A 25,765-nucleotide genomic window follows, 5' to 3' on the forward strand; every position below is an offset into this window, starting at 1 on the left:
TGGTCCGCGTACCTGTCAATCCACCCATCTCTAGCATCTCATTGGTTGCTTTCCCTTTCTTCTCTCCCCCCTCCACCCTTCCTACCTAGCATTTCCCCCGCCGGAAAAAGGCGGGACATCCCAGACGATTAACAGCTTATCTGACCAACGGAAATAAAGGGTGGGGTGTATGTGGTGGGAGCGGCGGTGTGATTGGTTGGGCTGGACGTCAGTCACGCTGCAGACGGAGAGCGGATTGGCTGCGTCCGCGATGGGGGCGGTCCCTCCCAGAGCAGCCTGCGCTGCTGTCACATCCGCTGGTGCCGCTCTCGCCGTTCCCTCAGTGGCTTCCTGATGGGAGCGGGGTCTCCTGAGGGGAGAGCGATCCCCGGGCTCCCGGGAGGGCTCCGCGCCCCGCTCCGACCGGCTCCCAGGACCATATATGGTCCCTCCATACCGCCAGCCTCCATGCTGGTGTTCCATAGGGGAGAAACAAAAGCGGTGTATAACCAGAAGTGGTGTTATTTCAGCTTTTTCCTATACAAGGAAATGGGTGGACAGTGTAAAATGTTGCGATCTGTACATAGTTTTCAGCTTGTATGCCACACACGCTATAGGGTTACATAATGGAGTGAGACAGGAGGGAAAGGATGGGAATTATGCCGTGGTTTCTCAAGAGAGAGAGCAGAGGCTTTGCAGAGGCTTCTTAGACAATCACTGCGAACACTGTGCCACAAGGAAATAAGTGGCGAAGTGCCACCACATTATTTCACCAATCCCCTTTTTCAGTGCGTGCTAATCCCATTCCTCAGGAGCTGTAACCTTGAACTCTTCAGTTTGCAGATCCCTATGTAGTGTCCAGTTTCCTGACCTGCTGCTGCAGCTTGCGAGAAATAAATACAAAAATTTGTGACAATCACCTGAGGACTTTCCGTTTCCTGCAGAGCTGCTGCTGGTTTTAAAAGAAGGCAAGGTAAATAGTAGGAAGGCTGGTTTATGATATGTAGCTAGAAGGTTTGGTGGCAAAGCAGGGCTGAGCAAAGAGCCGGGATTGTGCCCCCAGGCTGGGGCAGCAGCAGGACACGCTGTCCCTCTGCGTGGGACACCTGGAATTGCTGCTCCTCCTGGCTCACACTGCTTATTAACCTCTCCCAGAAATCCCCCTTCCACGCAGTCTGGGGATTATACTCCAGTGATAAACGTGGAATTGCCCCACAGGTGGAAAAATAAAGGTGCCAAGAGCCAGGAGAGGGCCCGATTATCCCGCTGTGTACACAAATTGCACTGAATGTTTCAGAAGATTATGAGTGGAATGTGGAGGGAGGCTGTACCCTCTCTTTGACCCTGTGTAATCATTAGACCTATTAAGTCATCACAGTGCAGCCTACAGCTCCTTGGAATGGGAACAGGAATTGGTGCTGTATGTCCTTCCCGTGTTAACCCACCTTCCAGGAGAGTTAACCAGTTCTCAAAAGCAGGAGTCAGAGAAAGCCAGGGCCTTCCCTGAGAAAACCACCCTCAGAAAAGAGGGAAGTTAGGGATTGCCAGCTCAAGGTGCATAGAAGGGAACAGGATGGGTGATTAGTGTCCTAACAGCATCTAAAAATTATTGTCTGAATATTTCAAATTAAACAAAGCCTCAGATATTGCTACAGTCTAAATACAAGAAGAAAGTTATTCTTATTCTGCACCAACCTACTCTTACTAATCTGGGGCTTTTCTCCATGGCTACCACATCAAAACAGGAGATAAAGATAAAAGAGAGAATTTCTGCCAATGAAATTTAAGTCCATCTCACTGAAAAAACAGGATACCAAAGAGACAATACATATGTTCAGTGTCCTGCAGACTCTGAAATTTTCACGGAGATTTCTGTGCCACTCTGTCTTGCAGAGTCCCTGTGTTTACTCCCTTTAGGGTGTGCTGTCTTATGCAGAAATAACAAGAATTGTGAGTTTAAACACAATTGCTTTAAGAAACACATTTTTCTCTTTCAAAGAGAGAACCTTTGAGAAAATACTGATCTTTCTCTCTCTGGCCACTTCCAGAACAATTAGCACAGTTACCTACTCCTGTCCTGGAGGCTTCTGACCCTGCTGAGGGTGTGAGGAGCATCCTCTGAGCCACAAAGGACGCACATGGAGCACACCCATCCTGGACCCAATCTGGTGACACCCACTGTCACTTCCCAAAGGCAGCAATGCAGAAATGTAAAGATCAACTCTTAGGGGATAGTTCCACAGTGTAGATGTTACCTTTCAAACTTAAAGCTCCCCCAGGTTCCCTTGGCACCTTATTCTCCATAAAAGGGGTTTATTTATGCTAGAAATTCAGCTTGGGCTTCTTTTGGTAAATTGGAACCAGAGTAAAAATCCACTTTGGGACAGTATAGAAAACAGTGGCATTTGAGATTTTTTTGAGGCCAGCTCCTGATTTGGGGGGCTTGAGGCAAAACTCTACACATGTCATTAAACCCTTTCCTTTCTGACCTGTGAAGACACCAGAATGTTTCCTATGAAGTATAAAAACTTCCAACTCTACAAACACTTCTTGCTTGTTGCAGCCCACACACTAAAGGCGACACAACAGCACAGAGCAGCAGCCAAAACAAAATAGGAGAGGAAAACAGTGACAACATTTTGTCAGGTAGTAATTGTTAAATCAGGGCCTGCTTGTTGCACACACACACACAAGTTTACAAGTTTGCTGTAGTTTAATTTACTCTTGGGCATAGCTTGGGAATGTTTCTAGAAAAAAACCTTTTGGTGCAGCAGATAGCTTGGGAAAGGATTTGCCTCTGGGGGCAGGAAATAGTTTCATTCTCTCCTGTGTCTCATGGAAGAATTTTTAATTTTAAAGCATTGATGATTATGCTAATTAGTGCTTACCCTCAAATGCCAGTGGAATATAAATGTTGATAGTAGCTAAAACACATTGCAAATGTGCAGCAAAGTCTTCCTCCAGAGAGTCATCTGAGTTCCAGGGTAGCTCAGCTGGGGAGAAGCAGAATTCTTCACATGGAAAAGCAAAAACTGCCTCTTCTATCCATGCCATCCCAAGGTGGCACTTGTGGGCTCCTCTGGATAGCCATGAATCAGCTGTTGGACATGCTGTGCCATGATATGTGTTAAAATGTCCAATTTCATTCTCAGGTAAACAGGAACCTTTCCCTTTGTCCAGGTGTGTGAGCAGCATCAAGGATTTGGGTGGGATTCCTCCCATAACCCTGGATTACAAGTGGAGCTGGCCTAAGTTTGGACCTGCAAGAGGCTGAAGCCCCTTGTTCCACAGTGGATTTGGAGGGGATGTTCAGGAGCTTTTCTCAAGCACAAGGGCTCTCCATGCTGATAACCAGTACAGAATACATGAGGATTCCTCAGTACCTGTCCTGCATTTTTTCAGGCACTCTCAAAAATACAAGTTCTTCCACATTCTAAAAGGGAAGAACTTACAGAACTACTATGCTTACCTAAACACACACATAAAAATATTTTAAAGCCTAAAAAGAACACTGTTACCTCTTAAAAATTACTCTAGTTTTAATCTCCAGGATTTTTTTTCCCCAGAGCTCAAGTCTTTTGTCATCCAAGCATTGTAAACTTCATGCAAGTAGTACTGCCATTGCTTAATCCACTGCCTTTAAAGCAGATGAGGCTGAATGTGTGGCTGCAGGGCTAAAAGCCCTGGAGATACCAGAGGCAGAATCCATTGTGTGATTCTCCTGAAGCTGATTGCTTCTGAATCCCTGTGAAGTTCAGCTGAGTTACCTCAGACTCCTGAAGGTTTGTAGGGAAACACTGGTACCTGTCATTTATCTCAGGGATGGAGTACTGACCTTGCTGCAAACCCAAAGGGGTTGTAAAGTCACAGCTTCTCTAAAAAGCCTTGTTTTCATCCCAATCCATTGGCAATGGCACCTGGTAGGTGCCAGAGCAGAATTTCCATATGGCTCAGTCTTGGCACTGGACACAGAGTGGTTTCTTGAATCCACAACATTCCATGACAAAGGATTGGTTCAGCTGAGCAGATCCTGCCAGAAGGATGATTGTCAGTCCAAGGGCTGCACAGATTGGTGGATTTCAGTGGATAAAGCTGAATTTGGACTTGGTAATCAACTCTTGCCATTCTCTCTTGGAATCATGGCTCCCTGTATAGCAAATTTGAAATACTAACACTAAAATTCCTTGTCTTTGAGATCTTTTGCAGAGCTCTTTAAAGCAGTGCACAAGACTCCAAGGATTCATGGCCTGTGGATTGAAAACAGTCCTAGAAAAACACAATGCCTCTTCTTATTTTCCTGCAGATCACTCGTTAGATTTCCCGTCAGCGCTGTCAGAGGGTGAAATCTTGGCCCCAGCTGAACTCAACAGGAATTTTGCCACTGACTTGAATGGAGCTAAAATGTCACTCCTGCTATTTGTCAAGGCAATTACATCCAGACAATACTTTTAACATCTGGCTTCGAGTGAACACACAGAGCAGTTCACTCCCTCAGTCTCTGAAGACAACACAGGACATTGGCTATCTCCATAAAAAATGCAACATTTGTCCTTGGCAAGCTGCTTGTAATGAAGAGGGGATCCATCCAGTGACATCCAGGAACCAAGGCCCTGTTCCTTAGCCTATAGTTATTGGCAATAGCATCAATAGATTTTCTGTCACTTTCTGGGAAGAATGTCAAAAGCACCCATGTACTGTTGCAAGTCATTCTGTTGTACAAACTTTGTTTAGAACAGCAGATCTGGCCTCATCTGTGGTTTCTCACAGACGAGGGGGGTTTTCACCCAGTTCATCTCCTGTTTCCCAAGGCACTGGAAGGTTCCCTGTTAGGTCAGGGAGCAGCATTTCTATCTAAACCTTTCTCTGAGTATGGTGGTCAAAGGTAAGGCTGAAGGAGAACTGATTATAGGAGAAAAAATGGTGTGAACTCATTTCCTTTTCTAAAAACCCACCTGAGACAAGGCAATATTGATTTATTGCAAAATATAAAGGTTAGGTCAACCTCAAGTGGGGCACACCTTTTCCTGGTAGGAAAAAATAAAATCTTATATATAGAATTATTTGATCAGTGGTGATTAAAAAATCTCTTTGAATGGGAAGAATCACAGGATCATAGAATGGTTTGGCCCCTGCTGTGGTCAGGGACACTTTTTACTAGACCAGGTGGCTTCAAGCCCCATCCAGCCTGGCCTTGAACACTTGAACAACACAGAGATGGGGCATCCACAACTTCTCTGAGTCACTGGATGATGTCTGGAAGAACAGAGATGTACAAAGAGAGGGGTTTTTAAGCATCAGGTAGGCAGGGATCTGTTCCCAGCTGCTGAGCTGCTGTGCTGCTCACCTGAGCAAAAAAAAACCAGCTTCCCTTGGTCTCCTTCCATCCCCGGGGATGCAAAGCCAAACTCAGTCACCAGCATCTGATGAGCCTTAATTCCCAGCACTTAAATAATTAGCTTCTCAAATGTACGAAAACAACTCTCATTTTCTGGATTAATGAGGAGAGCTGGGTTCCACTGAGCACAGCTATTATGGAGCTGCTAATGCAGGGCTGGATTCCATGGCTGCCTCTGAGCACAGAGCCCTGGGGAGAGCAGGAGCACGGGGAGAGCAACGCTGCAGGGCAAAGGGGAGCCAGCAGGGGAAACCTGGCACTGCTCTGTGGGTTTATGCAGGGGGAAGGAGAATTTTATTTCTGTGTCTGCTCAATCTCATCCTTGATGATGATGCCACATAACCCAGATGAAGGCTGAAGCTCAGGCACATCCTGAAGGTGGGTAGTTTGCTTTAATCACAGGCCAGGTAAAGGCACTTTCTGAAGCTGAGTAACAAAAATGTGACACAAACAAACCTAAAGCTTAGGTAGGAGTCACACAGCAGCTTCTGCCCAGTTTCTGTAGCCAGAGCAGTAGGGAATGGCAAGGAGCTGGAAGGCTGCAGTGGAACTGGAATGTTCTTGTCCTCTGTGTTCATTTGGCTGAGGAGTTGGTAGGAAACCGGTTGCAAAAAGTCAATCTTGCCTCATTTTGGCAGGTACAGGCATCTAAACTCTTCAAAACAAACTTCTGTTCTCTCTTTGGGATCTTGGCACAGGGCTGGCAAGTTTGTTTTTCCCAAATGGAAGGAGAGGGGACTGAGGAAATGCCAGCCTGCAAAGGCTGCCTTGCTCTGCCCTGGGAGGTTTAAACTGGGCCCACATGACATGGACAGCTCAACACTGTTGGGGCTGTTCCCTTCCTCTCTCTGTGTCCCTGCTTCCCTGCCTTGTACATGGAATAGGGAGGAGAGAATAATTGCAAAATCAGGGAATTTGAGATGCAACTGCAGCCACTCTACAAAGTCATGCAGCTTCTCAGAGAACTGGAGATCAAAAGGCCTGGAGTGTTGATTTCCTCAAATTCTTTGGCCATCAAAGAGCCCTTCAGTACATGTCATTCTCCCCCACCCATCAGTACATCCAAATCAGTGGCCATGCAGCCCTGGATGTGGATTTGGGGCTAAATATCTTCTCACACTGAAGATTCTTCTCCAACAATATGGCCTCGAGCACATGACATCTCTCACATTTGCAAACCAAACCAAAACTTTTGACCCCTGTGAGACAACTCTGAAATTGCAATGGAAGCCCTGGGTTAATCAAGAACCTCGGTGAAGATATAGCAGGAGTTGAGAGGTTAACATGGAAATTCATGGAACTGAGATGGTTTATGCAGCAAAGCTCCTGCTTCATTCAGTGCCAGGCACCAGGGACACCAGGGACCTGCAGGTGCTCAAGGATCTCAGCGCCTTCCCAAAGCAGGAGCATTTCCCTGGAGGTGGCCATTTCAAATTAGCTCCTTTGAAAATGAGTGGATGCTGCTTCTCATGTCAGGGCTTGTTGGACCACTGACTTCAGAGGAGTAATTTAGCCGAAGCAATCAGGAAATAATTATTACAGTGGAGAGTTAAAAGACAGTAATTAAACTGTATAAATAAATAACTGAAGTGACTAAAAAAGTCCACCCAAAGCCTACTTTTGGAGCACTATTTAATGTAAATGAATCACTTAGTGGACAATACAACAATCATCTGTTCAGCTTCTATTCATTATCAAAAACAATACAGAAGGATTGGCAGGGAATAGCCATGTGCCAGAGGGAGCCCTTTAGGAAATACCACAGAATCTGGACTGGCTTTTGTCTGTTCTTCTATTGTGTTCTGACAATGCTCTGCTAATGAATGTCCAACGTCATTTCAGTTGTCTTTTTCATTTTTTTCCCCCCCCAAAACCAGATCAGTGGTAATCTTGGCCTTCCAGGGTTGCTTGTTCCTGTTGGGAAGTTTCCACACATTATGTATCAGTTCAGCCAAGGTCCAAGAGGCTGAGGATGTGTTGTCTCAGGCCCTCTGGGAAATCCCAGTGTAGCTGATGAGACAAAATCCTTTGATTTGGGCAAAAATCCACCAAGTTTTAAAGAAATCATCACATATCTCTGAAAGATGCAGTACGTCAGTGAGTTGTGTACTCAGTAAATTTGTCTTTTGTTACTCTATTTGAAAGGACAATAACCTCATTCTGAGAAACGAGCTGCTTTTCCATAGGGAGTATTTACACTGATCATTCCCAGCATTATCATGGGAGTTATCTGCAGGAAGCTGCAGGCGAAAGGGAATCCCCATCAGGAATTTTGGGAGCTAAACCCAGCAGGCAGACACCTCTGCTAGAACAAACACAGATAAGACAACACCAAGCACTAAAATGCTGTTATTGTGCCTCAGAATTAATGATCCACTGACATTCCCATCTCTTAGGAGTTACTGGTTTGGAATAGCTCCAAGTTCCCACCTGAGGGTGCAGCAGGTGCCCAGAGGGGTTTTCTTTTCTGACCTGGCTCCTTGGCTCACTCCTGCATTGCTGCTGCAACTTCCAGCTCCTGCAGCTTTGCTGGTTGGACTCTGTGGAGCCTGCAGTGCAAAATCACTGTGACAGTCTGAGTTAAGAAAAAAGGACAACAGTGATACACTTAAGAAAATAAACAGGCTTTTCTGCTGAGAAAATGCACGTGGAATAGCACCCAGATTTGACTTTTCAGTGCTGTCTCTGAGGTTTTATTTTGTATTAAAGAAAATCTGAGGCTCTGCAGAAAAATTCTGCAGCCAGGGTTTTCTGTCAAATCCAGTGACAATGGAGGATGTGGGTTTCTAGTTAAAGCTATCTAGAATTTGAGATAGAAATGCACACTTCATAAAATCTTGCTCTGAGCTCAGTCTTCCAAATAAAGCAGAGATGGCATCAAACCCTCCAGGGCCTTCTGCCTGCAAAATCCCCACCAAGTTCGCTGCAAGCTTGGTGAGCAATTTGGGAGTTTTACTCACAGCATGAACTCAGAATGCCACTGAAGGTGGGACCTGAGGGTTGCCAGCCCCTCTGGGGGCTCTTTCTGATATTCCTGTTTCCAGCCTCTCCCTGTCCTTCATGGAGATCACTGGGGCTGCAGGATGGGTGGCACATCTCTGCGTGTCACCACAGTGCTGGGAATAGCAACAGAACCTGAAATGATTGCTGGCTTGGATTAATACCCTGGGCTGTGTGTGGGTATTAATCCACAGCCCAGCTGCCACCTTGGGGCAGGACTGGGACCTCTGACAGCGAGCTGGGACAGCAAGAGCCAAAATCTGCCCTCCTAGTTCATTTTGCAAGACCATTGCCACCATTTGCACTAATTGACACTTTTTAATAGTAATCTCTGTTAAAGGACAGAATTTCTCAAGTATGCTTTTGGTAGGAAAAGAAAAGCTGATTATGTTAATGCTCAGTATATTAAAGGCATCATCATTATTTTGGGAGAAAGAAAACCCAAAATAATTACCCTCCCTCGTTTAATATACTTCCCCTAAAATATATTTTTAAAAATTTATGCAGTAAAGTTCTGTTCCTCGCTGCTCTGGTAAAGAATTCTTTTTGTTAGTCCCTCGAGTGGATGCTTAAGTCAGGTCTCGCTGTAATTACACACCTCGCAGCAGTGCGGGAGACTTAATTAAGAGAGTCACTGGAGGTGTGTTGTCAGACGGATACAACCCAGGGCTGCTGGAGGAGGCACCAGCATCCAGCTGCTGTGGGCATGTTGGGGAAGAAAATTCAAGTTTGCAGAAGATTTCGAGATCCTCCTGCAAAAAAATACCGGAAAAAAAGCAGCGTGGACACACCCAGCAGCCTCTGCTCAAAGCCCCTCAACTCCATCATCAGGGAGTCTGTGGTTTTAAAAATCTCTCTGTACTCACCAGGAGACGCTCTGCCACACGGCAAGATTTCAGATTCTCTCCTCCCCTCCTCCCAAAAGTGTGACTCACCAGTTTCAAATGGTGACATTTCATTCCCAAACTATTCCGGGAGCAGCTGGCTCCACAGCACATGGGGATGTGGGGAGAAGGGAGGAGGGAAGGAAGAGCCAGCTTGCACACTGCAAACCACTCATTCTCTCCCCCACACAGGTATCTTGCTTTTACATCTCAGAGCCACGTAATTTGGGACACGCTGGCAAATTCCATCGGAGGAAAACAATAAAACAAGCACATTTCGGGGAGAAAAGAAAAAAAAATATCAGCACGCGCCAGTGATGCAATTCCTGGGTCACCAAACCCCTTCCCTGTCAGGCAGGAGGGACTGGGAGAGGGGTTTGCTCTCCAGATGGAGCAGATGTGAGGAAATGTTCTCACTCTCCCTGAACCCCACAGTTCTGGGAGAATTTCTGTGTGATCAGGGTCAGGGTTTAGTCAGCATCAATATCTTAATAACGATGAACAAATGCATGTGCAGTGGGACACTAACAGGGGAATGACAGAGAAAGCCCTGTCCGCTCCCGCTCCCCAGAGCAGTTTTGTGTCCCTCGCAGTCCGGCATCGCTGTGTCCCTGCTGTGGGGACATCGCTGCCCTGAGCACAACATCCTGCATGTGAGGAGCGGGGTGCTGCGGGCACACACAGAATTCTGCAGAATCCCAGGAAATTCCGAGCTGGGAGGGACCCACAGGAATCACTGAGCCCGACTCGGATGTGAACGGCCCGTGCGGGGATTGAACCCGCGACCTTGTCGTTGGCAGCAGCGGCCGGTGCGGTGCCGGGGGCAGGAGCGAGGTGTGGGGCTGTGGCTGAGTGCGGCTGTGGGGTCAGAGCGGCCACCAAACCCCATCTCCAGCCCCATCCCCATCTCCATCCCCAGCCCATTCATCGGTGTTCGCCAAAGCGGGGAGGGAGCTGTGCGCGATGGGGATGCCCGCGGGCGCTGGCACAGCCGCCTGGCACCGAGGCACTGGCGACACCGGGCTGCAGGCACCGTCCCCAGGGAGGCGACAGCCCCAGGGAGACGTGGCGGGGGCCCAGGCGCTGGCTGTCCCCGTGTGAGCCGGATTGGAACAGGCTGTCGCAGCCCAGCCCAGCCCCGTGCATGTCTGCACAGGAAATGTTTGATTACAGCTTCATTCATCCCCTCTGCTGCCGTTGGAAAAGGGGACGCTGTTCCTGTGGCTCTCAGCAGCCTGGGACCTTGTGCTGCCCAGATCCAAGCCTAATTCCTATTTTTTCCTTGGGGCAGCCCCCCTGAAAGCAGTGCTCACTCACGAAGAGGAGCTGCTCGCTGCTCGATCCAGGCATGCAGCAGCAATGACCTTGGCTAGGTAACCATCTCCTGAATACAAAGATGGATATAAAAGCAGCAATCCCCTTTTTAAAAAACACCCAGTTTTCTGCTAAGGTAGGGAAAGGCAGTGGTTTGTTAAATAAATGCGTCTGTCAGGGCTGGATTTCTTTCCCAGCTTCCCTAAATGCCCTTCACCAGCAGAGAGGGGGAGGGGACCTGCTCTTTGAAGCCTTTTCCTTATGGGAATAGAAAACACGGAAAGAATTCAATTCTCTGCCACAGCCCAGCAGCGCTGATCCACACTTCAAACCCCAAAGCCCGGGAGCCCGGCGGGCTGGTGGGTGCTCGGAGCCTGCAGTACCACAGATTAGCCTTGTTCGATATCCAGCATCATTAAGTGTCCCCCGTGGTGTTAAAGCACAGAAAAAGAGGCAGGAATGGAGACTGGGGAAGAAAAAATTAGGAAATTCTGTGCAGAAAGAGCTGCGGTTATCCAAATCTTTGATCAAAGCACCATCTAGTGAAGAACAGGCTCCTTGCAGCTGGCAGCGCTCTGGGCAGCTGCACCAACATTTGCCTTTCACCACAAGTTTGCTGCTAAAACCCCCCCAAAATCACCCAAATATGCACAGCCCGTGCTGGACCTGAACGAACAGGAACGTGCCCCAAAGATTGCTGCCTTCTCCTTAAATCTTTCTGGGTTGAAACGCGTTCCTGTGCTCCCCCGATCTCCCTCAGCCCCCCGAATCCCGCAGGGAACGAGGCACCACAGGAAGAGAAGGATTTCCATGTTGTAGTTGGGGAGCTAAGGAAAAGAAAAGGTAAGGGAGCGGTCCAAGGTCGTGCAGGAAGCCAGAGGCAGATCCGGGAATAGAGATCAGCCACCCTGGACCCAGGGATGCCTGAACAATAGCACAGCCTCTCCCTCTGCTGTCATTTAACTCCTTCCTGACCCTCCCAAACCCGCACAGGGGTGGGCTCTCCTCTCCTCTGCAGATGTGCCTGCACCTTTACAGCTCTTGGGGGCCCAGCCCTCAGCCTGGTGCTGCTTTTCCCCCTCCAAACCAAGGAGTAAAGGCAGCAGGGAAGGACAGGGCTGTGTATCCTGAGAGCAGTGAAGCTGCAGGTAGGAAATACTTCTGTACAGCTGTCCTCTCATCAATTAAAACAACCACAATTAGCATCTGTTTGTGGAAATGGTGCCTCAGCTTTGCCATTTCTGTGTGTGACAAAACATCACTGTCTCTCCCCTGGAAGCATTCAGCTCCATTAAAGTGGCTGTGGAGTGTGGGGATCTGCAGGAGGAGAGGATATTGCTGCCTCTCCCTCTTCCCCAGCTTTGGGTTGTCTGCAAGGATTGGGGATTTGCAGCACGATCACACATCAGAAATGCAGTTTCACTAAGTCTACACTGTTCTCACACTGAGCTTGGAAATGCTGCAGTGCAGGCTCTGGGGGAGACAGTAATTACAAACAAACCTTATAGAAAATAGCTGGGAAAGAAAAATAATACTCAGGTGGTGGAAAAAAACTGAACTGCAGTGAACTGAACCTGCAGCAAAATTCTCCCAGAGACAAGAGCTGAGAGAAATAGTGACCAAGTACCCAGAAAGTTCTCTGAGAGGAGTTTGGTGTCCTTGAGTCAGAGCCCAGTTCCAAACCAGAACTACAACTGAGGCAAAAGTTAAGAACATTTTCTTGGGTCACTGTCTGGAAGGGACACAGACAAATCTGCAAAGAGCTGCAGGGGCAAAGAACTGAAAAAGCCCTGAGAAGCCTTTATTTGTCTGTTTTCCATCCTAGGTCTGTTTTTTTCCCCCTGCCACCCTAGAATGTTTTCATTGACTCCAGTTATGGGAGGATGAGAGTCTGCACCCTTCCATGAGAGGCTGAGACAAGAAAATCTTTAATCCTGCCACAGCCCTTGGAACATTTACATCTCCCAGCCACAGGCACTGTGAAACTGGGAGCTCTCAGTTCAAACCAGTTCAAGGATGTTTTCCCTGGGGAATGGTTTTGTTACCCTGTGGGGATTTCTGCCCAGATTTTTGCTCTTAGGGTAAGCAACCAAAGCTTTTCTTACAGCAAGAAGCTGCATCTTATACTCCTGGAAAAAGTGACAAATAAGAGCCCACAGGAACTAGGGCACAAAATTGCTGCCCTAGAGATTGGGGTCAAAAGGCTGCAGATCTGCACTCAGTGATTGCAGATGTCACCAAACACAAGTGCAAACTCAAATCCTTGAGTTTGGAGATTTTTTTTCTTTTCTCCCCCTCAAGAAAGAGCTCCTGCACTGCAAGAGGGCAGCAACAGAACAGCAGGATGTTTGTCAAGGAAGTGTTAACATGCTAAAAGGATTCCAGCCCTCTGCAGTTGTGGCCTGACAAAATGAGAAAGGAAAGAGATTTGAGTGCAAATAAAACCAACAGACAGAGTTTTACATGATGCCAACATTTACCAGTTGGGGCTTGCCCAGTCTGCAAACCAGTCCTAGATGTGGGGGAGAGTTTTCACTGATGGTTCTGAGAACAAAGACAGGTTGACATCAGTAAATCTTCTAATCCCAGTGCATGATGTATCAATGAGCAGCTTTGAATCAGAGGTGAATTTCTTGCTAATTACATTAGATTAACCTAAGGAAATGGATTCGCAGTCAAAGCAACAAAGTCAAGCTTTACTCCACTGACTTTGCAGCTGCAACTCCAATCTGAGCCTTTGCTGTGGGACTTGGTTTAAATCAGCTCTGCCAGCACCTGCCAGCCTGGGAGAGAGCATTTGAACAGATTCTTGTTAAATAACCACCTGGGAGATGCCAGGGGAATGAGCAGAGCAGCCTGGGCACAGCTCTCAGCTCACTGCTGTCCTGTGCACGAAGCTCCAGCTCTTGCTGCCCCACCTGGGTGGGCAAGAAGGACTGAAATGGCTTTTTCCAGCTCTGAACCAACTCCAGCTCCCAGTAAGGCTGCCATGACATAAACTACCTTCTTCTGGGTTTTATTTTTCTATTTAATTTGTGTAAACAAAATTATTGATTCTTCCAAATCATTACATATTGTCCCTGAAGTCAAAAAAGTGCATTATCATCCTTCCTTTCAGACAGTAATTTTTAGGAAGATTTGAATTATTTTCTCATCTTTTCCCTGAAATATTGATCCCTTACTAATGAACCAGCACTGAACCTTTGAAACACTTAATTTCAGTGTTTTCCCTATTAGAAGAGAGGAGCAGAAAAAAGTTACCATAAAAATGGATGATGAAACCACCTTTCAAAGAACTGCTGCAAAAAGCTGTCCTTTATCTCTCTGCTGTGCACAGGGAAAGACATCTGGGATTAAATACCCTTGGAAACATTTCAGTATTTCTGATTCCTCTGTAAATGGAATCACAAAAACCTTCACTAAGAGGAGCTCCCTGTGCCTTTCCTTTCTCAGGGCAAGAATCCTGACACATTTGGACTTTTGGGATCACTGGGGCCGGGTTTGTGCCCTTATCAGTGCCAGGGCATTTACAGCTGCTCACCCAGGCCCTGTTTCTGCACTGAGCTCTTGGACAATAAGAGAAATTTGGGTTTTTCCCTATCACAGATTTGAAAAAGGCTCTGCAGAAATGTCTCTTTTCTCCTACAGGAATTTACTGCTGTTCCTCACAGTCATATTGGTTTGTGTCACCCTCAGGGTGGGATTTTGGGGTGTCCTGTGCCAGTGTCACCCTCAGGGTGGGATTTTGGGGGTGTCCTGTGGCCATTGGCACCCTCAGGGTGGGATTTTGGGGGTGTCTGTGCCAGTGTCACCCTCAGGAGGGGATTTTGGGGTGTCCTGTGCCGATGTCACAGTTCCCGAGCTCTGACGGGAGAGGCTGTGGAGCCTCCCTCCCTCACCGCCATATTCCCGAGCAATCCCGTGCCGTGCTCTGGGACAGGCCTGAGCAGGAAGGCCGAACCCACGCCCCACAGTCCCTTCCAGCCTGAGCCCTTCGGGATTTTGGGATTCTGGGACTGAGGACAATGCCTACCTGTGGGGAACTCCGAGAGGGCGGAACCCCTGGTTGGCACCGCTGCTCCCGGCCGGGCTGCAGAGGCGGGGGGACAGGTGAGGGCAGCTGCTGTCCCACAGCCACTTCCGGTCGGCGTCACGGGGAGAGGGGTCCGGGCGGAAGCGGCCCGGGCCCACTTCCGGCGGTGGCCATGGTGACGGCGGCGGCCAGGTGGGGACAGAGGGGACAGGAGGGGACAAGAGGGACAGCCGGGAGGGCCCGGGGGGCTGCGGGGCTCGGGGGAGTGCGGGAGAGCTTGGAGGAAGGCGGCGCTGGGCGCGCGGGGACGCCCGGCGCTCTCCGGGACAGAGTTCACCGCTGGTACCGCCATTAAAAACCCAATTACAGATAAATTAAAAACCCAATTACAGATAAACCAGGGACAGCCCGCCGTCATGGCCTCGCCTCATGGAGGTTCAGGTGGCTTTTGATTTGGTAAAAGTCTGCAGAACGCTTTCTTTGGAACAACAAATGTTTGAGTTTTCTGATCAGGCCGCCTTTGTTTCTGTCCCGAGCACCAACGGAGGAATTCCGTGTGGGAGGAATTACACTTTGGAATTACACTTTGTACCTGAGTGAACGGGGCAGGAAGATAACAGAAAACGATTTCCTGGAATCCTGGGCTAGCCCGGGCTGAAAGAACCTTAAATCCCCTCTCATTCCACCCCTGCCAGCACCTTCCACTAGACCGGGTGGGATTCCAGGTAATTCCTCAAATCCAGACTGGTTTCCGGGTGCTGCAAACGTATTTTTTCCCTTTTTTGTTGCCCCGTGGGCTGAAGAACTCAGGCAGGGGCTGATGCTTCAGGTAATGCCTGGCTGGCTTTGGGAACTCCTGCTTTCTTCGGGAATCCCAGCTTGCTTTGGGAATTCCTGCTTTCTTCGGGAATTCCTGCTTTCTTCGGGAATTCCGGCTGGGTTGTTCTCTCCTCCTGCTCCCTGTTGGGATGAGGAGCTCTGCCCCGTTGCTGCATTTCTCCTGAGCAGTTTTTGCTGCTTTCAGCGTTGGAGCTCCCGCTGTGTTCCCGGTGTGGGGGTTGAATTCCCCGTGCCCTGCAAAGGTCAGGGCTGTGTTCCCTGGGTTTGTTTTTAGAGGCAGCCCGGGCTGGGCTGGCATTGGACGCTTGCCTGGATCGCTGCCAGTTCCACATTTAACTCGGGGCTGTTCGGAGGCAGCACCGAGGCAGCTCCAGCTCAGAGCCCTGTTGGTGAGCCCCTTCCTTCCTTCCTTTCTCAGGTAGGACCTTGTGCTTTCTTCACACTAAAGCCCTCACTCAGGCCCACAGGGGCTGTGCTTTTTCCTTAGGAAAATCAGGTTTTTTCCCCTTCCTTTTATCCCCCCAGTTGGGTTTGGGGTTGCAGCCTCCAGCTGGTGCCACTTGTCACCTAAAGGACAATGTGATTCTGGGAGCCTGGAGCTGCACAATCAGCTTTAGTCCCAGTTTGTTTGGGGAAGCTTCCAGCGGTTTGGTTCTTTAGGATCTGCTCATCTTTGCACCCTTATTCATTAATAAGGTCATTAATCCTTGGTCCTTGATTCCTCCATTGTCCTGGATTTACAGGAGAACACCCAGTTTTGTTTTAAAGGGAAAGTTCTGGGTTTATTTTTAATTGGATAAATGTGATTTATTCTATGGGAAGCCTTCAAAAAGTTTCCTGTCACCTGTATGTGCTGACATTATCAGTTTTTATTTCTGCTCTCTGGTAACTGCATGTTCCAGTGCTGCCCTTTGGGATGGAGAATTGGGAATTGCAGGACACTGCTTCAGTGTCACCTAAAGTTGGGGCTGTGATAGAAGCAGGTCAGGAAATCAAAGCAAAAATTGTTGCTGTGGGCCTGAAGTGCTGCAGAAGCTCTTCTGTCCCAAATGATTTACTCAGCTGGGTTGTGCTCTCTCTCAAGTCTGACTGATCTGAGATTTTCTTTGTTTTGGGTTTTTTTTTGAAGAGGCGATTTGAGCACCTTGGAAGAAGGCACTGCATCTGCATGCCCCAAAAATTTACATTATATATATTATGTATTATTAATATATTATGTATTATTATAGAATATATAATATAATAAGATATATTAATATATATAGCATATAGTAATAATAATATATACTATATACCATATAATATATACTTTATATATAATACATATTAATAGTATTATAATATCAATATATTAATAATTATATATCAGTATATTATTATATATTAAAATTACATATAATGTATAAATTATATTATATTATTATATAATATAAAAATGATATATTTTAAAATAAATATATTTTAATATATAATATATATTAAATATACATAAAGATATATGAAATATATATTAAAATATATTAAATATATAAAGGGATTTTCATCTCAGATTGGCAGCTCCTTGTCTCTCTGGCTCCTCTCCTTCTGTTCCCATCCCATCTTTCCCCTCCCCAGAGCTGTTACCTGTTGGCTCAGGCTCCAGCCTGAGTTCTTGGTTTGCTGCAGCCCTCAGGCAGAGATGGACGATCTGCCCAGTTCCTGTGTATAACATGAGAAAAAGGAAAGAAATACAATAAAAGATTAGAAATATTTTCAGGTCTCAGTGTGCTTTAGCTAGGAGAGGAGTCAGGAAAGGCCCCTCTTCTCAGTTACCTTTGCACCTGCACTGAAACCACAGCAGGGCAGATTTTTCCACTGCCTCATGGAGGAAGTGCCAGTGCAGCTGTCAGCTCCCACTTGGGAAATAATGAAAGGGCCTGAACGTGGGCTGAGGGTTTTTTCTGATTCCAGAATGTCCTGTAAGCCCAATGGCAGCACAGCACCTGCTGTCCCTGCCCACACTTTGTGCTGTGACTCTCAAGAGACCTTTGAGAGAGCAAAAAAAGGAATCATAGAGAAAGCAGCTGCTGAGCATGAACCAGTCAGGAGAACCTTCTCATCCAGCCTGGAAATCCAGTGGGTTTGTGTCAAAACATGATTTTCCCAGGAATTATTTCAGGGAAGATCCATTCTCACACACATGAACTGTGCCAGTCCCTGGCTGCAAACCAGTGCCAAACACCCCTGTGTGCACTCCCAGGGTGGAGGAGATGCTCTGCAGGGCCTGAGCTGAGTCCTCCTTTGGGGTTTGTGCTTTCCCACTCCCTGTGCCCTGGGCAGCTGCTGCTCTGGTGTCTCCCTGCATGATCCACACTGGATCCCACCAGGAAGGACTTGAGACACACAGAAATCACTTTGGGAATGGGAAGCTCACTCCAAGATTTGTGTTCTACCTTGGTGGCTTTGTTTTCAGACCTTGCCAAATGAATTTAGAGCTGTCTTTATGTGTTATTTGATTGTGTTCCAGCTGTAGCCCCAGAAATAGTTATTTTATTCAGTTCACTGCTATTTCAGCAAGCTGTTCACTGAGCAGCTATTTGAGGAATTCTCTCCAAGCCCCTGATGGGTATCTGGAAGAGCCTGACATTTTCCACATTAGCTGTGTTCCATGGCATGCAGAGCCTCTGCCATCCCCTCAGTGACTCTGAATTCTGCCTTGGCACTGTGGTTACCTCCTGTTTTCTGCTTCTCATGCTCTCCTTTTGTTTGGAGAGCACAAGTTGTGTGCCCAGAATTTCCCAGTATCTTCCCAGTAAAGACCTGTCCTGCAGTTCAGACTGCAAGAGTTCAAACTCTGCCTGCATGAGAAACAAGGGAAAGGAAAATACCCTGAGGTGTAGTTCTGACTTCATGTGTGACCCAGAAGATTTCAGGAAGGGGCTGTAATTAACTTTATTCTTACACCAAGCTTTGATAAAAGCTCAGGGATAAACAGGGAAAATCAGTGGCCTTTTCACTGGAGTCCTACTTGCTTTTTGGCCCTTAGGAAGCTGTCACATAAACTACTCTCTTGGAGGAATGGCTTAGCAAGGAGATTAGGGCTATGCCTTGGTATCAGAATCCAATCCCAGGATGGGATTTCAGTGTGTTAAGCAAATTACTGGCTCAGAGAGAAAACCTGGAGCCTCCAAAAGACTCCATCTGGGATAACACACAGTAACTGATCTCTGGCTTGTAGGTACTCTGGCACTGGCTGTTCTAGAGAAATCTGAACAGTTTTATACAATCAGAAGAATCTGGAGAAATAGCTCAGCCCTGAGGAACTTCCACACAAGAGGGAGAATTTAGGGCAAAATGGGAACAGCATCCCTGAACCCAAGTTTGTGATGGGACAGCTGGCAGGATGCAATGCCAAGGGTCCTGCTGGGATGTTCACATTACTGTTTCAGTGCTTAAAATTGGGAACTGATGGGAACTTTCCAAAACCTAAATGAAGGGATGAGGAAACCTGCTGAAGATACAGAGGCACCCTGGTGGTTTATTGGTGATCTAAGGCAGGGTTAAGAAGAATAATTTCAAAGCTGTTTTCAGGTGTTTTCTCATTTTCCTCATGGTGAAATGATCTCTTTGCTGTCACCCTGTGGCTCTAGGAAGACAGCAGAGAGAGGGAAGCTGATGGATTTCACCAGCTCTGTCATCATCCCGCTGCTGTTCGGCAGCCTGGGCATCTTCGCGCTGTTCCGGCTGCTGCAGTGGCTGCGCATGCGAACGTACCTGCAGGAGGCTGTGGTGGTGATCACAGGGGCCACCTCTGGCCTGGGCAAAGGTATGGACACACACACAGCCCACCAAGGGCAGCACAGGCAGGGGGCTGTGGCAGGAGCAAAGCAGGAATGAGCTGAAAGCTGCTGATCTGAGTTTGTGACCTGCAGCTCCCACCTGAGTCATAACCACTTGGTTTCAGTCAACTCTGCCAGCCTGGGAGAGACCATTCCTGTTAAATAACCACCTGGGAGATGCCAGGGAATGAGCAGAGCAGCCTGGGCACAGCTCTCAGCTCACTGCTGTCCTGTGCACGAAGCTCCAGCTCTTGCTGCCCCACCTGAGTGGGGGAGAAGGACTGAAATGGCTTTTTCCAGCTTTTTCCAGCTCTGAACCAACTACAGCTCCCAGTAAGGCTGCCATGACATAAACTACCTTCTTCTGGGTTTTATTTTTCTATTTAATTTGTGTAAATGAAATTATTGATTCTTCCATATCATTACATATTGTAATGATGAATCAGTCAGTGCATCCTGCCTGAGTTCTTCAACCCACAGGGCAGCAAAAAGGGAAAAAATATGTTTTTCCCTGAAATCAAAAAAGTGCATTATCATCCTTCCTTTCAGACAGTAATTTTGATTGATTCTTCTTGTAGATGTATATGCAAGGAAGTCTCAACATCTGGTACAAAAAAATTAAATCACCTTGTATAAACTGGAGCTCATCAAAGCAAGGAATTAGATGCTGTTCTTGTGCTGTCAGGGGTCTTTTCCCTAAATCCTGAAAAAGCCAGGAAGCCAAATTGTTTCTTTAGAACCTCTCAGAAATTGTGTTCTGCCTTCACATAATTCCAGCTGCTCTGCCAAACTTTCCACTCCTCCTTGTCCCTCACCCTCAAGTTAAGATACCTTTCATGGTACAAACCCATCCACTCTAAAGTCAAACTCTTGGCATTATTAACACCAGGGAGTTTTTTTTTCCAAATGAAACTTATGTTTTGCTTCAGTGGCCACATTCTCTAATTCTGCTTTCTATAATTGCTTTAAAAGCTGCTTGAAGAGAAGACAAGGTGCTCTCTGCTATCAAGGCCTCTCATTAGGATGAGTACATTCTAGAACAAATAGCGCTTTAATTGGTGCTGCCTTTGCATGTGAGTGTGTCCCTAAGGACAGGGCTGTTCAGGAACTGGCCAAAGGAGATGAACTGGTTCTCTCTGCCTGCCTCAACCAAAGAGTGGGAGTGGCAAAGGATCTTGTACTTCTCATCCAGAAGAGAGGAAATCAGTATTCCAGGAGAGACCTTCCAGCTGGAGCTTTCTGTGCTGTGGGGTGTAGAGACTTCCACCACTGCACTGTAAAGTTTCCTCCCTTTTTGGCTCATTTGCAAGATCTTTTACAACTCCCCTTACTTGTAGTTATTAATACAGCAGCCCACCTCTAATTACTGTGTGTTCACTGCCATCCACTGTCATCCCTTGTGCAAACAAGCAGTTTGTCCCTCTGGCTCCCAGGGGGGACAGGGACATGCAATTAGGAGGACAATAGCCTGGCATCCCTTCTCCAGGCTTTTCCCCATGAGGAGAATCACCTTGATGAAGGCACTGAAGCCCAGGCTCCCAGAACCTCTGGAGGTGTTCATTAAAACTGAAACTCCTCAGACCTTTGTTAGATGACACACAGGGTAACTGTGGTCAGAAATGAAGAGGCAGATGTGCCCAGCTGAGGGGGAGGATGTGTGAAGAGCACAGTAAGTGTCTAACCAGCACAGAATGTGTGAGCACAGCAGCTGCCTCACGTGTCTGTCACAGTCCCAGGAGGGTGGCAGTGGCTGTGACCTCTCTGTCAGCCAGCCTGGCCACCACACAGCAGCAATAAAGCCCCTGCAGCAAACAGCACTTTGAGCTCTCCCCAGGGCTGATGGGGATCTGTCCTTTGGCTGATATTCACTTTTCTCTCTTCTTGCCTCTCCACAGAATGTGCCAAAGCTTTCCATGCAGCTGGCTGCAGGCTGGTGCTGTGTGGCAGAGACAGTGAGAAGCTGAAGGGGCTGGTGCAGGAGCTCTGTGCTGTCAAGAATCACCGCAAGAACGTGAGTGGGGCACCAGGACAGGCCTGGGCTCACCTGCCTGGATTTCTGCTTGGGCTCTCACAGAACTTACAGAATTGCCTGTGGGCTGTTCTCTTGAGCAACAGGAAAAATGCAGCTCTGTGGTGAGGGATGGATGCTGATACAGGAGTACAGTCAGCTGGTGTGTCATTCCTTGTAAAAACCCCAAAAAGAAGCCAGCTTGGGTAGAAATGGAAGTGAAGGCACACGAGGGCATTGTCAGACCCTTACCACCTGCACCTCAGAATCTAGAAAAGTGACTTTATTTCTGCTTTTATTTTTTATGTCTATGCCTGCTGACTGTGGCTAAGAACTGCCGGCTTCTGCAGAAAACACATGGGTTGGGTTTTGCCTTTTTCAAATGCATTTCCTTTAATGAGAGAACAGGAAACTTTAGTACTTGAGGAAGATCTCCTTTGTCCCTTTGCTAGGCTCAGGGATAAGGAACAGGCAACAGGAGCAGATAAAGATGAGCACAACCTGTTTCTGCCATGAATTCCCCACATGGAACAGGGGATGGCCCTGCCCCTGTGCTTCCAGAGCTGGGGGATCCCAGAGCTGGCACACCCAGCACTGAGCTGGATTTTGCTAACCTGAGTTTCTTCACAGCCACACGAGCCTCACACGGTGGTGTTTGACCTCTCAGACACCAAGGCTGTGGTGAATGCAGCTGAGGAGATCCTCAAGGCCTTGGGTCACGTGGACATCCTGATCAACAACGCTGGCATCAGCTTCAGAGGCACCATCGTGGACACAGGGCTGCAGGTGGACAAGAAAGTGATGGAAACAAATTACTTTGGACCTGTAGCCCTCACCAAAGGTACCTGTGACCCACAGGATTTGGCTGATGCCTCTGCTTGTGTTTGTCATTGTGCCTGGTACAGCACAGGCTGAAGGGAGGTTTGGGGTTCTGGGCAGGCCTGAGGGTGTGACTGTGTGGGAAATACCCCAGTGAGATGATCCCTGCTTCCATCTCCTGATCCAGCCTGGCAGGGGCTTGGGAAGAGGCCCAGTTATCCTGTCTGCCCTGTCAGAACATGGTGGGGTTCCAGTGGAGCTGAAGCTTTCCTGGGAGGTTTGGTCACACAGAAAGCTCAGCCTGGAGCGTGTCAGCTGCAGGGAATGGGGAGATGTTCTGGTGGCAGGAAAAGCAAATGCTGCTGCCCTCTGTGTGGGAGATCAGAGGCACCACAGCTGCCCTTTGTGCAGCTCTGGCACAAGGGATCTCCTCACAGGTGACCCTCCCAGGCAGACACAGCCTCAGCCAGAGGCATCCCAAGCACTGTCCCAAGCCCTGCACTGAAGAGGGATCTTGTAATTCCCTTCAGCATCTCTGAGTGCTCTGAAAGCTTTGATTCTTGACAGCAGCAATGGCAGGAGTGTTCTCTGAATGGGTCTTTTCTGTCCTTTGCTAGCACTTCTCCCCTCCATGATCAAGAGGAGACAAGGCCACATTGTGGCCATCAGCAGCGTGCAAGGCAAAATAAGCATTCCTTTCAGATCTGCATGTAAGTACCTCCACAGAAGATGGGAAAGACATATTTGGGGCACCAGGCTGAATAAATACTTGGCTCCTGCTTCCACATTTAGCTCTCTATGGGATTGGCTGTGTGCAGGGAAGGCAGAGCTGTGCATCACCCTCAATGGGGTCACAAACCACTGACAGCCACTCTTAAGTACAAAATCTTAGCCCTGGCCTAAAGTTGTTAAGGGGTGGAGAATATGTTTTGAAAACAGCTTGATTGTCCTATCTTGAGTCACTATAATTCCATAATTTTATGGTACTTTGTCCTTGTCATTTGTCTGCATTATCTCCTCTAAGAAAGCAGGAATTTTTGGTATTAATAAATTATGAAGTGCTGTAGTACAAACAATGCCAGAACAAAAGCCTAAACAATCTTGATCCAGAAAACTCTTCATGCTAAATCAGTTATGACAAGAAATATTGGTGGGATTACTGAAAAAAAAGCCTTTTAAAGATGGATGAACTAAGATGAGAGCATTTGACACACAAACATCCATAAATCAATCACTGAAAGTGAACACCAGAAGTGGAGTGGTGATGGCATACAGTGGGTCAGGGATGATGCTGAGGGGGGAGAGCCTGGAATGTCTGAGCCGTGGGGTTTTGCAGGGGATGTGGGTCCAGTTGCTGCAGGAGTTGTGTTCTGAGGAGCTCCCAGGGTGCTTCACAGGGACCAGAGCCTGTGGATGTGGCAGCAGGAGCTCAGCCCTTGCCTGGTCACTGTGCTGAGCTGGCTCTGGTGCTGCTGGTGTGCTGGTGGCAGCCACAGGCAGTGACCAAACAAAAGGAGTCTCTGCCATTCCATGGGGGAAAATCCTGCCCTAGGCCAGGCTTCCCAGCTGTGCCTGCCTGTGTGATCTGTTCCCTTCTGCAGCCAAGCCCTGAACCTGCTCTGCAAGTCCCTGGTGCTCAGCACGTGCAGGGCAGCCAGCTCTGCCTTCTGAAGGCTCCGAGTCTCCTTTATCAGGAGTGGAGGCAGCTTGGGCTCACTCTGGAGTGCTCTGGCAGGGCTGTGATATTAAGCTCAGGATCCCAGCCAGTTTCAAACTCGAGTTTACATTTTGTCTTCCTAAATTGCCTCTGACTCCCACTACCTGTTGTTGCCACTCACTAAATAAAAACAAACGTAGAGGCTGCAGAGCAGCTCCTGCTGAGGAGTGGCTGCACTGCAGTGAAAATCCATTCAGAAAGTGAAAATTGCTCAGCCCTGCTCCTCTCCTTGGTGCACAGTCCTTGTCCTGTTTTGCAGATGCTGCCTCTAAGCACGCTACCCAGGCCTTCTTTGACTGCCTGCGAGCAGAGGTGGAGCAGTATGACATTGAAGTGACAGTGGTGAGCCCTGGGTACATTCAGACCAACCTGTCCCTCAACGCTGTCACAGCGGATGGGTCTCGCTATGGAGGTGAGATATCCCTCACTGCCCTTTCCAAAGCATCTCCAGGTCATTGTAAGGTGTGTTTGCAACACATGGCCTCTGGTGGGGACACAGGTTAGCCCTGAAGGATCAAAAACCGACTCTGGATGCAGTGTAGGAACAGCAAGCCCCAAAATTGAGCCTTTCCAGACAGCAACTCTCGCCTTCAGGGCCAGCCATGAGGAACAGCTGCCTGTGCTCCCATACCCAGCTGGAGTGAGAGCCAGAGCAAGCAGCCATGTGCAGTTAGAGCATCCTGGGAAGGGTTCTCAGAGGGGTTTACCTGCTGCTGGTGGTGCTGGTGCTCACTCAGCTTTCCCTTGGCAGTTATGGACAAGACCACGGCCGAGGGACAGACGGCGGCCGAGGTGGCTCAGGTGGTTCTCAATGCAGTGGGACAGAAGAAGAAGGAAGTGCTTGTGGCTGGCCTGACCCCCTGCCTGGCTGTCTACCTGAGGAACCTCTGCCCCAGGCTGTTCTTCACCTTAATGGCATCTAGAGCAAAAAAGGAGAGAAAAGCAAAGGGCTCTTAGAGCTCAGCTGCCCTGAGCAGGGAGAGGCTGAGCCCCTGCAGTCGGCTGGGACATCACTGGAGGTGCTCCTGCAGGAAAATCCTTTCTCAAAAAGCTGTTTACCATTGCATGGAGACTGGGAAGTGGTTCCCTCACACTGCTGGAAGACAGCACCTAAAGCTCAGCTGGAGAAAGAAGGTGCTTGGACAATGGGGGAGAGCTGAGGCTGCAGGGAGGGCTCAGGGGAACACTGGGGAGGCCCTGGCTGGGACTCCTCACCTCACTGCAGGCATGCTCAGCTTTACTGGCCTGCCACAAATAAACCCCACCTGTTCTGCCCTCACACGAGCAGCCCTTGGCTGTCCCCACCCCTGTGAAATACAGTCCTCAGCTGGGAGCTCTCGTGATCAGTGTCTCATTCCCACTCCTTCCACTCTGACCCAGGACACGCTGCTTGCAGTGGGAAACTTCACAGCCCCTTCCTGTTAACGTGCCAAGTCAGCTGCTAAATTAAGCTCAGTCCAGTGCCACTTTTAAAGAAGGAACTGATGTACAATTTGGGTGTATTTGGCATCATTTTACCTGTCTGAATCATGCCCTACTGACGGACTGGGACAGTTCATTCTGCAGTGACAGCTCTGTGGATCCCAGCCCCAGGAATGCAGGGAAGCACTGAACAGGCAGAACAGCACAGCAAGGCAGCTGCTGCCAGGACACACTGCACAGGTGACAGCAGCACACCTGGGCCACCTGCAGCTCAGAGCAGCTGTGATCCTGTGCATGCCAGGCACTCTCTGGCACGAGAGAAGAATCCAGGTGTGTCAAGTGCAGAGTGTAGCAGACAGAGCCTTTGTTCTCATCTGCTCTAAAGCAATCACAGATGGCAATTAGGATCACATCCAGTGGGGAAGGATACCTGTCTGTTCAGGTATCACTTCAGGGAGCCTGACAGCCTGAAGGGTGCTGTGTTCCATTCCTCACCCCTTCTCCTCATGTGAGGGATACCAGCACCACTAGGAAAA

The 25,765-nt window shown here is 48.3% G+C and overlaps 1 protein-coding gene and 1 long non-coding RNA gene across 7 annotated transcripts; one reads left to right on the plus strand and one right to left on the minus strand.

Annotated features, from left to right (window-relative positions):
• Positions 1-471: 471 nt before the first annotated feature.
• Positions 472-14,797, minus strand: LOC141731061 (uncharacterized). Of its 2 annotated transcripts, none has more exons than XR_012582967.1 (3): positions 9,241-14,797; positions 8,973-9,126; positions 472-7,923 (listed from the first exon to the last, which is right to left on the minus strand). It is a non-coding gene; the product is annotated as an uncharacterized LOC141731061 (long non-coding RNA). The 2 variants fall into 2 exon arrangements; XR_012582966.1 differs by having other exon boundaries at positions 472-7,949.
• Positions 14,652-25,140, plus strand: DHRS7B (dehydrogenase/reductase 7B). 5 transcript variants are annotated; one of them, XM_074553274.1, is made up of 8 exons: positions 14,735-14,797; positions 15,119-15,330; positions 19,075-19,250; positions 21,159-21,274; positions 21,902-22,112; positions 22,708-22,800; positions 24,067-24,219; positions 24,559-25,140. In XM_074553274.1, exons 3-8 carry the CDS (start codon positions 19,100-19,102, stop codon positions 24,762-24,764), a joined length of 930 nt encoding a protein of 309 aa, XP_074409375.1. In that variant the 5' UTR covers positions 14,735-14,797; positions 15,119-15,330; positions 19,075-19,099; the 3' UTR covers positions 24,765-25,140. The 5 variants fall into 5 exon arrangements, with proteins under 5 accessions (XP_005487489.2, XP_014122804.2, XP_074409375.1 ...); XM_005487432.4 differs by lacking the exon at positions 15,119-15,330 and having other exon boundaries at positions 14,652-14,797; XM_014267329.3 differs by lacking the exon at positions 15,119-15,330 and having other exon boundaries at positions 14,727-14,797; positions 19,079-19,250.
• Positions 25,141-25,765: the final 625 nt, after the last annotated feature.

This window comes from Zonotrichia albicollis, chromosome 16 (genome assembly GCF_047830755.1).
Source record: "Zonotrichia albicollis isolate bZonAlb1 chromosome 16, bZonAlb1.hap1, whole genome shotgun sequence".
Lineage (NCBI taxonomy): Eukaryota > Metazoa > Chordata > Aves > Passeriformes > Passerellidae > Zonotrichia > Zonotrichia albicollis.

Bases quoted from the DNA above. Each gene is read 5' to 3' on its own strand.
- DHRS7B (XM_005487432.4), top strand. From the start codon at position 14,778: ATGGTGACGGCGGCGGCCAG. The intron at 14,798-19,074 runs GTGGGGACAGAG...CTGTGGCTCTAG, and splicing joins ATGGTGACGGCGGCGGCCAG to GAAGACAGCAGAGAGAGGGA. The intron at 24,220-24,558 runs GTGAGATATCCC...TTCCCTTGGCAG, and splicing joins GGATGGGTCTCGCTATGGAG to TTATGGACAAGACCACGGCC.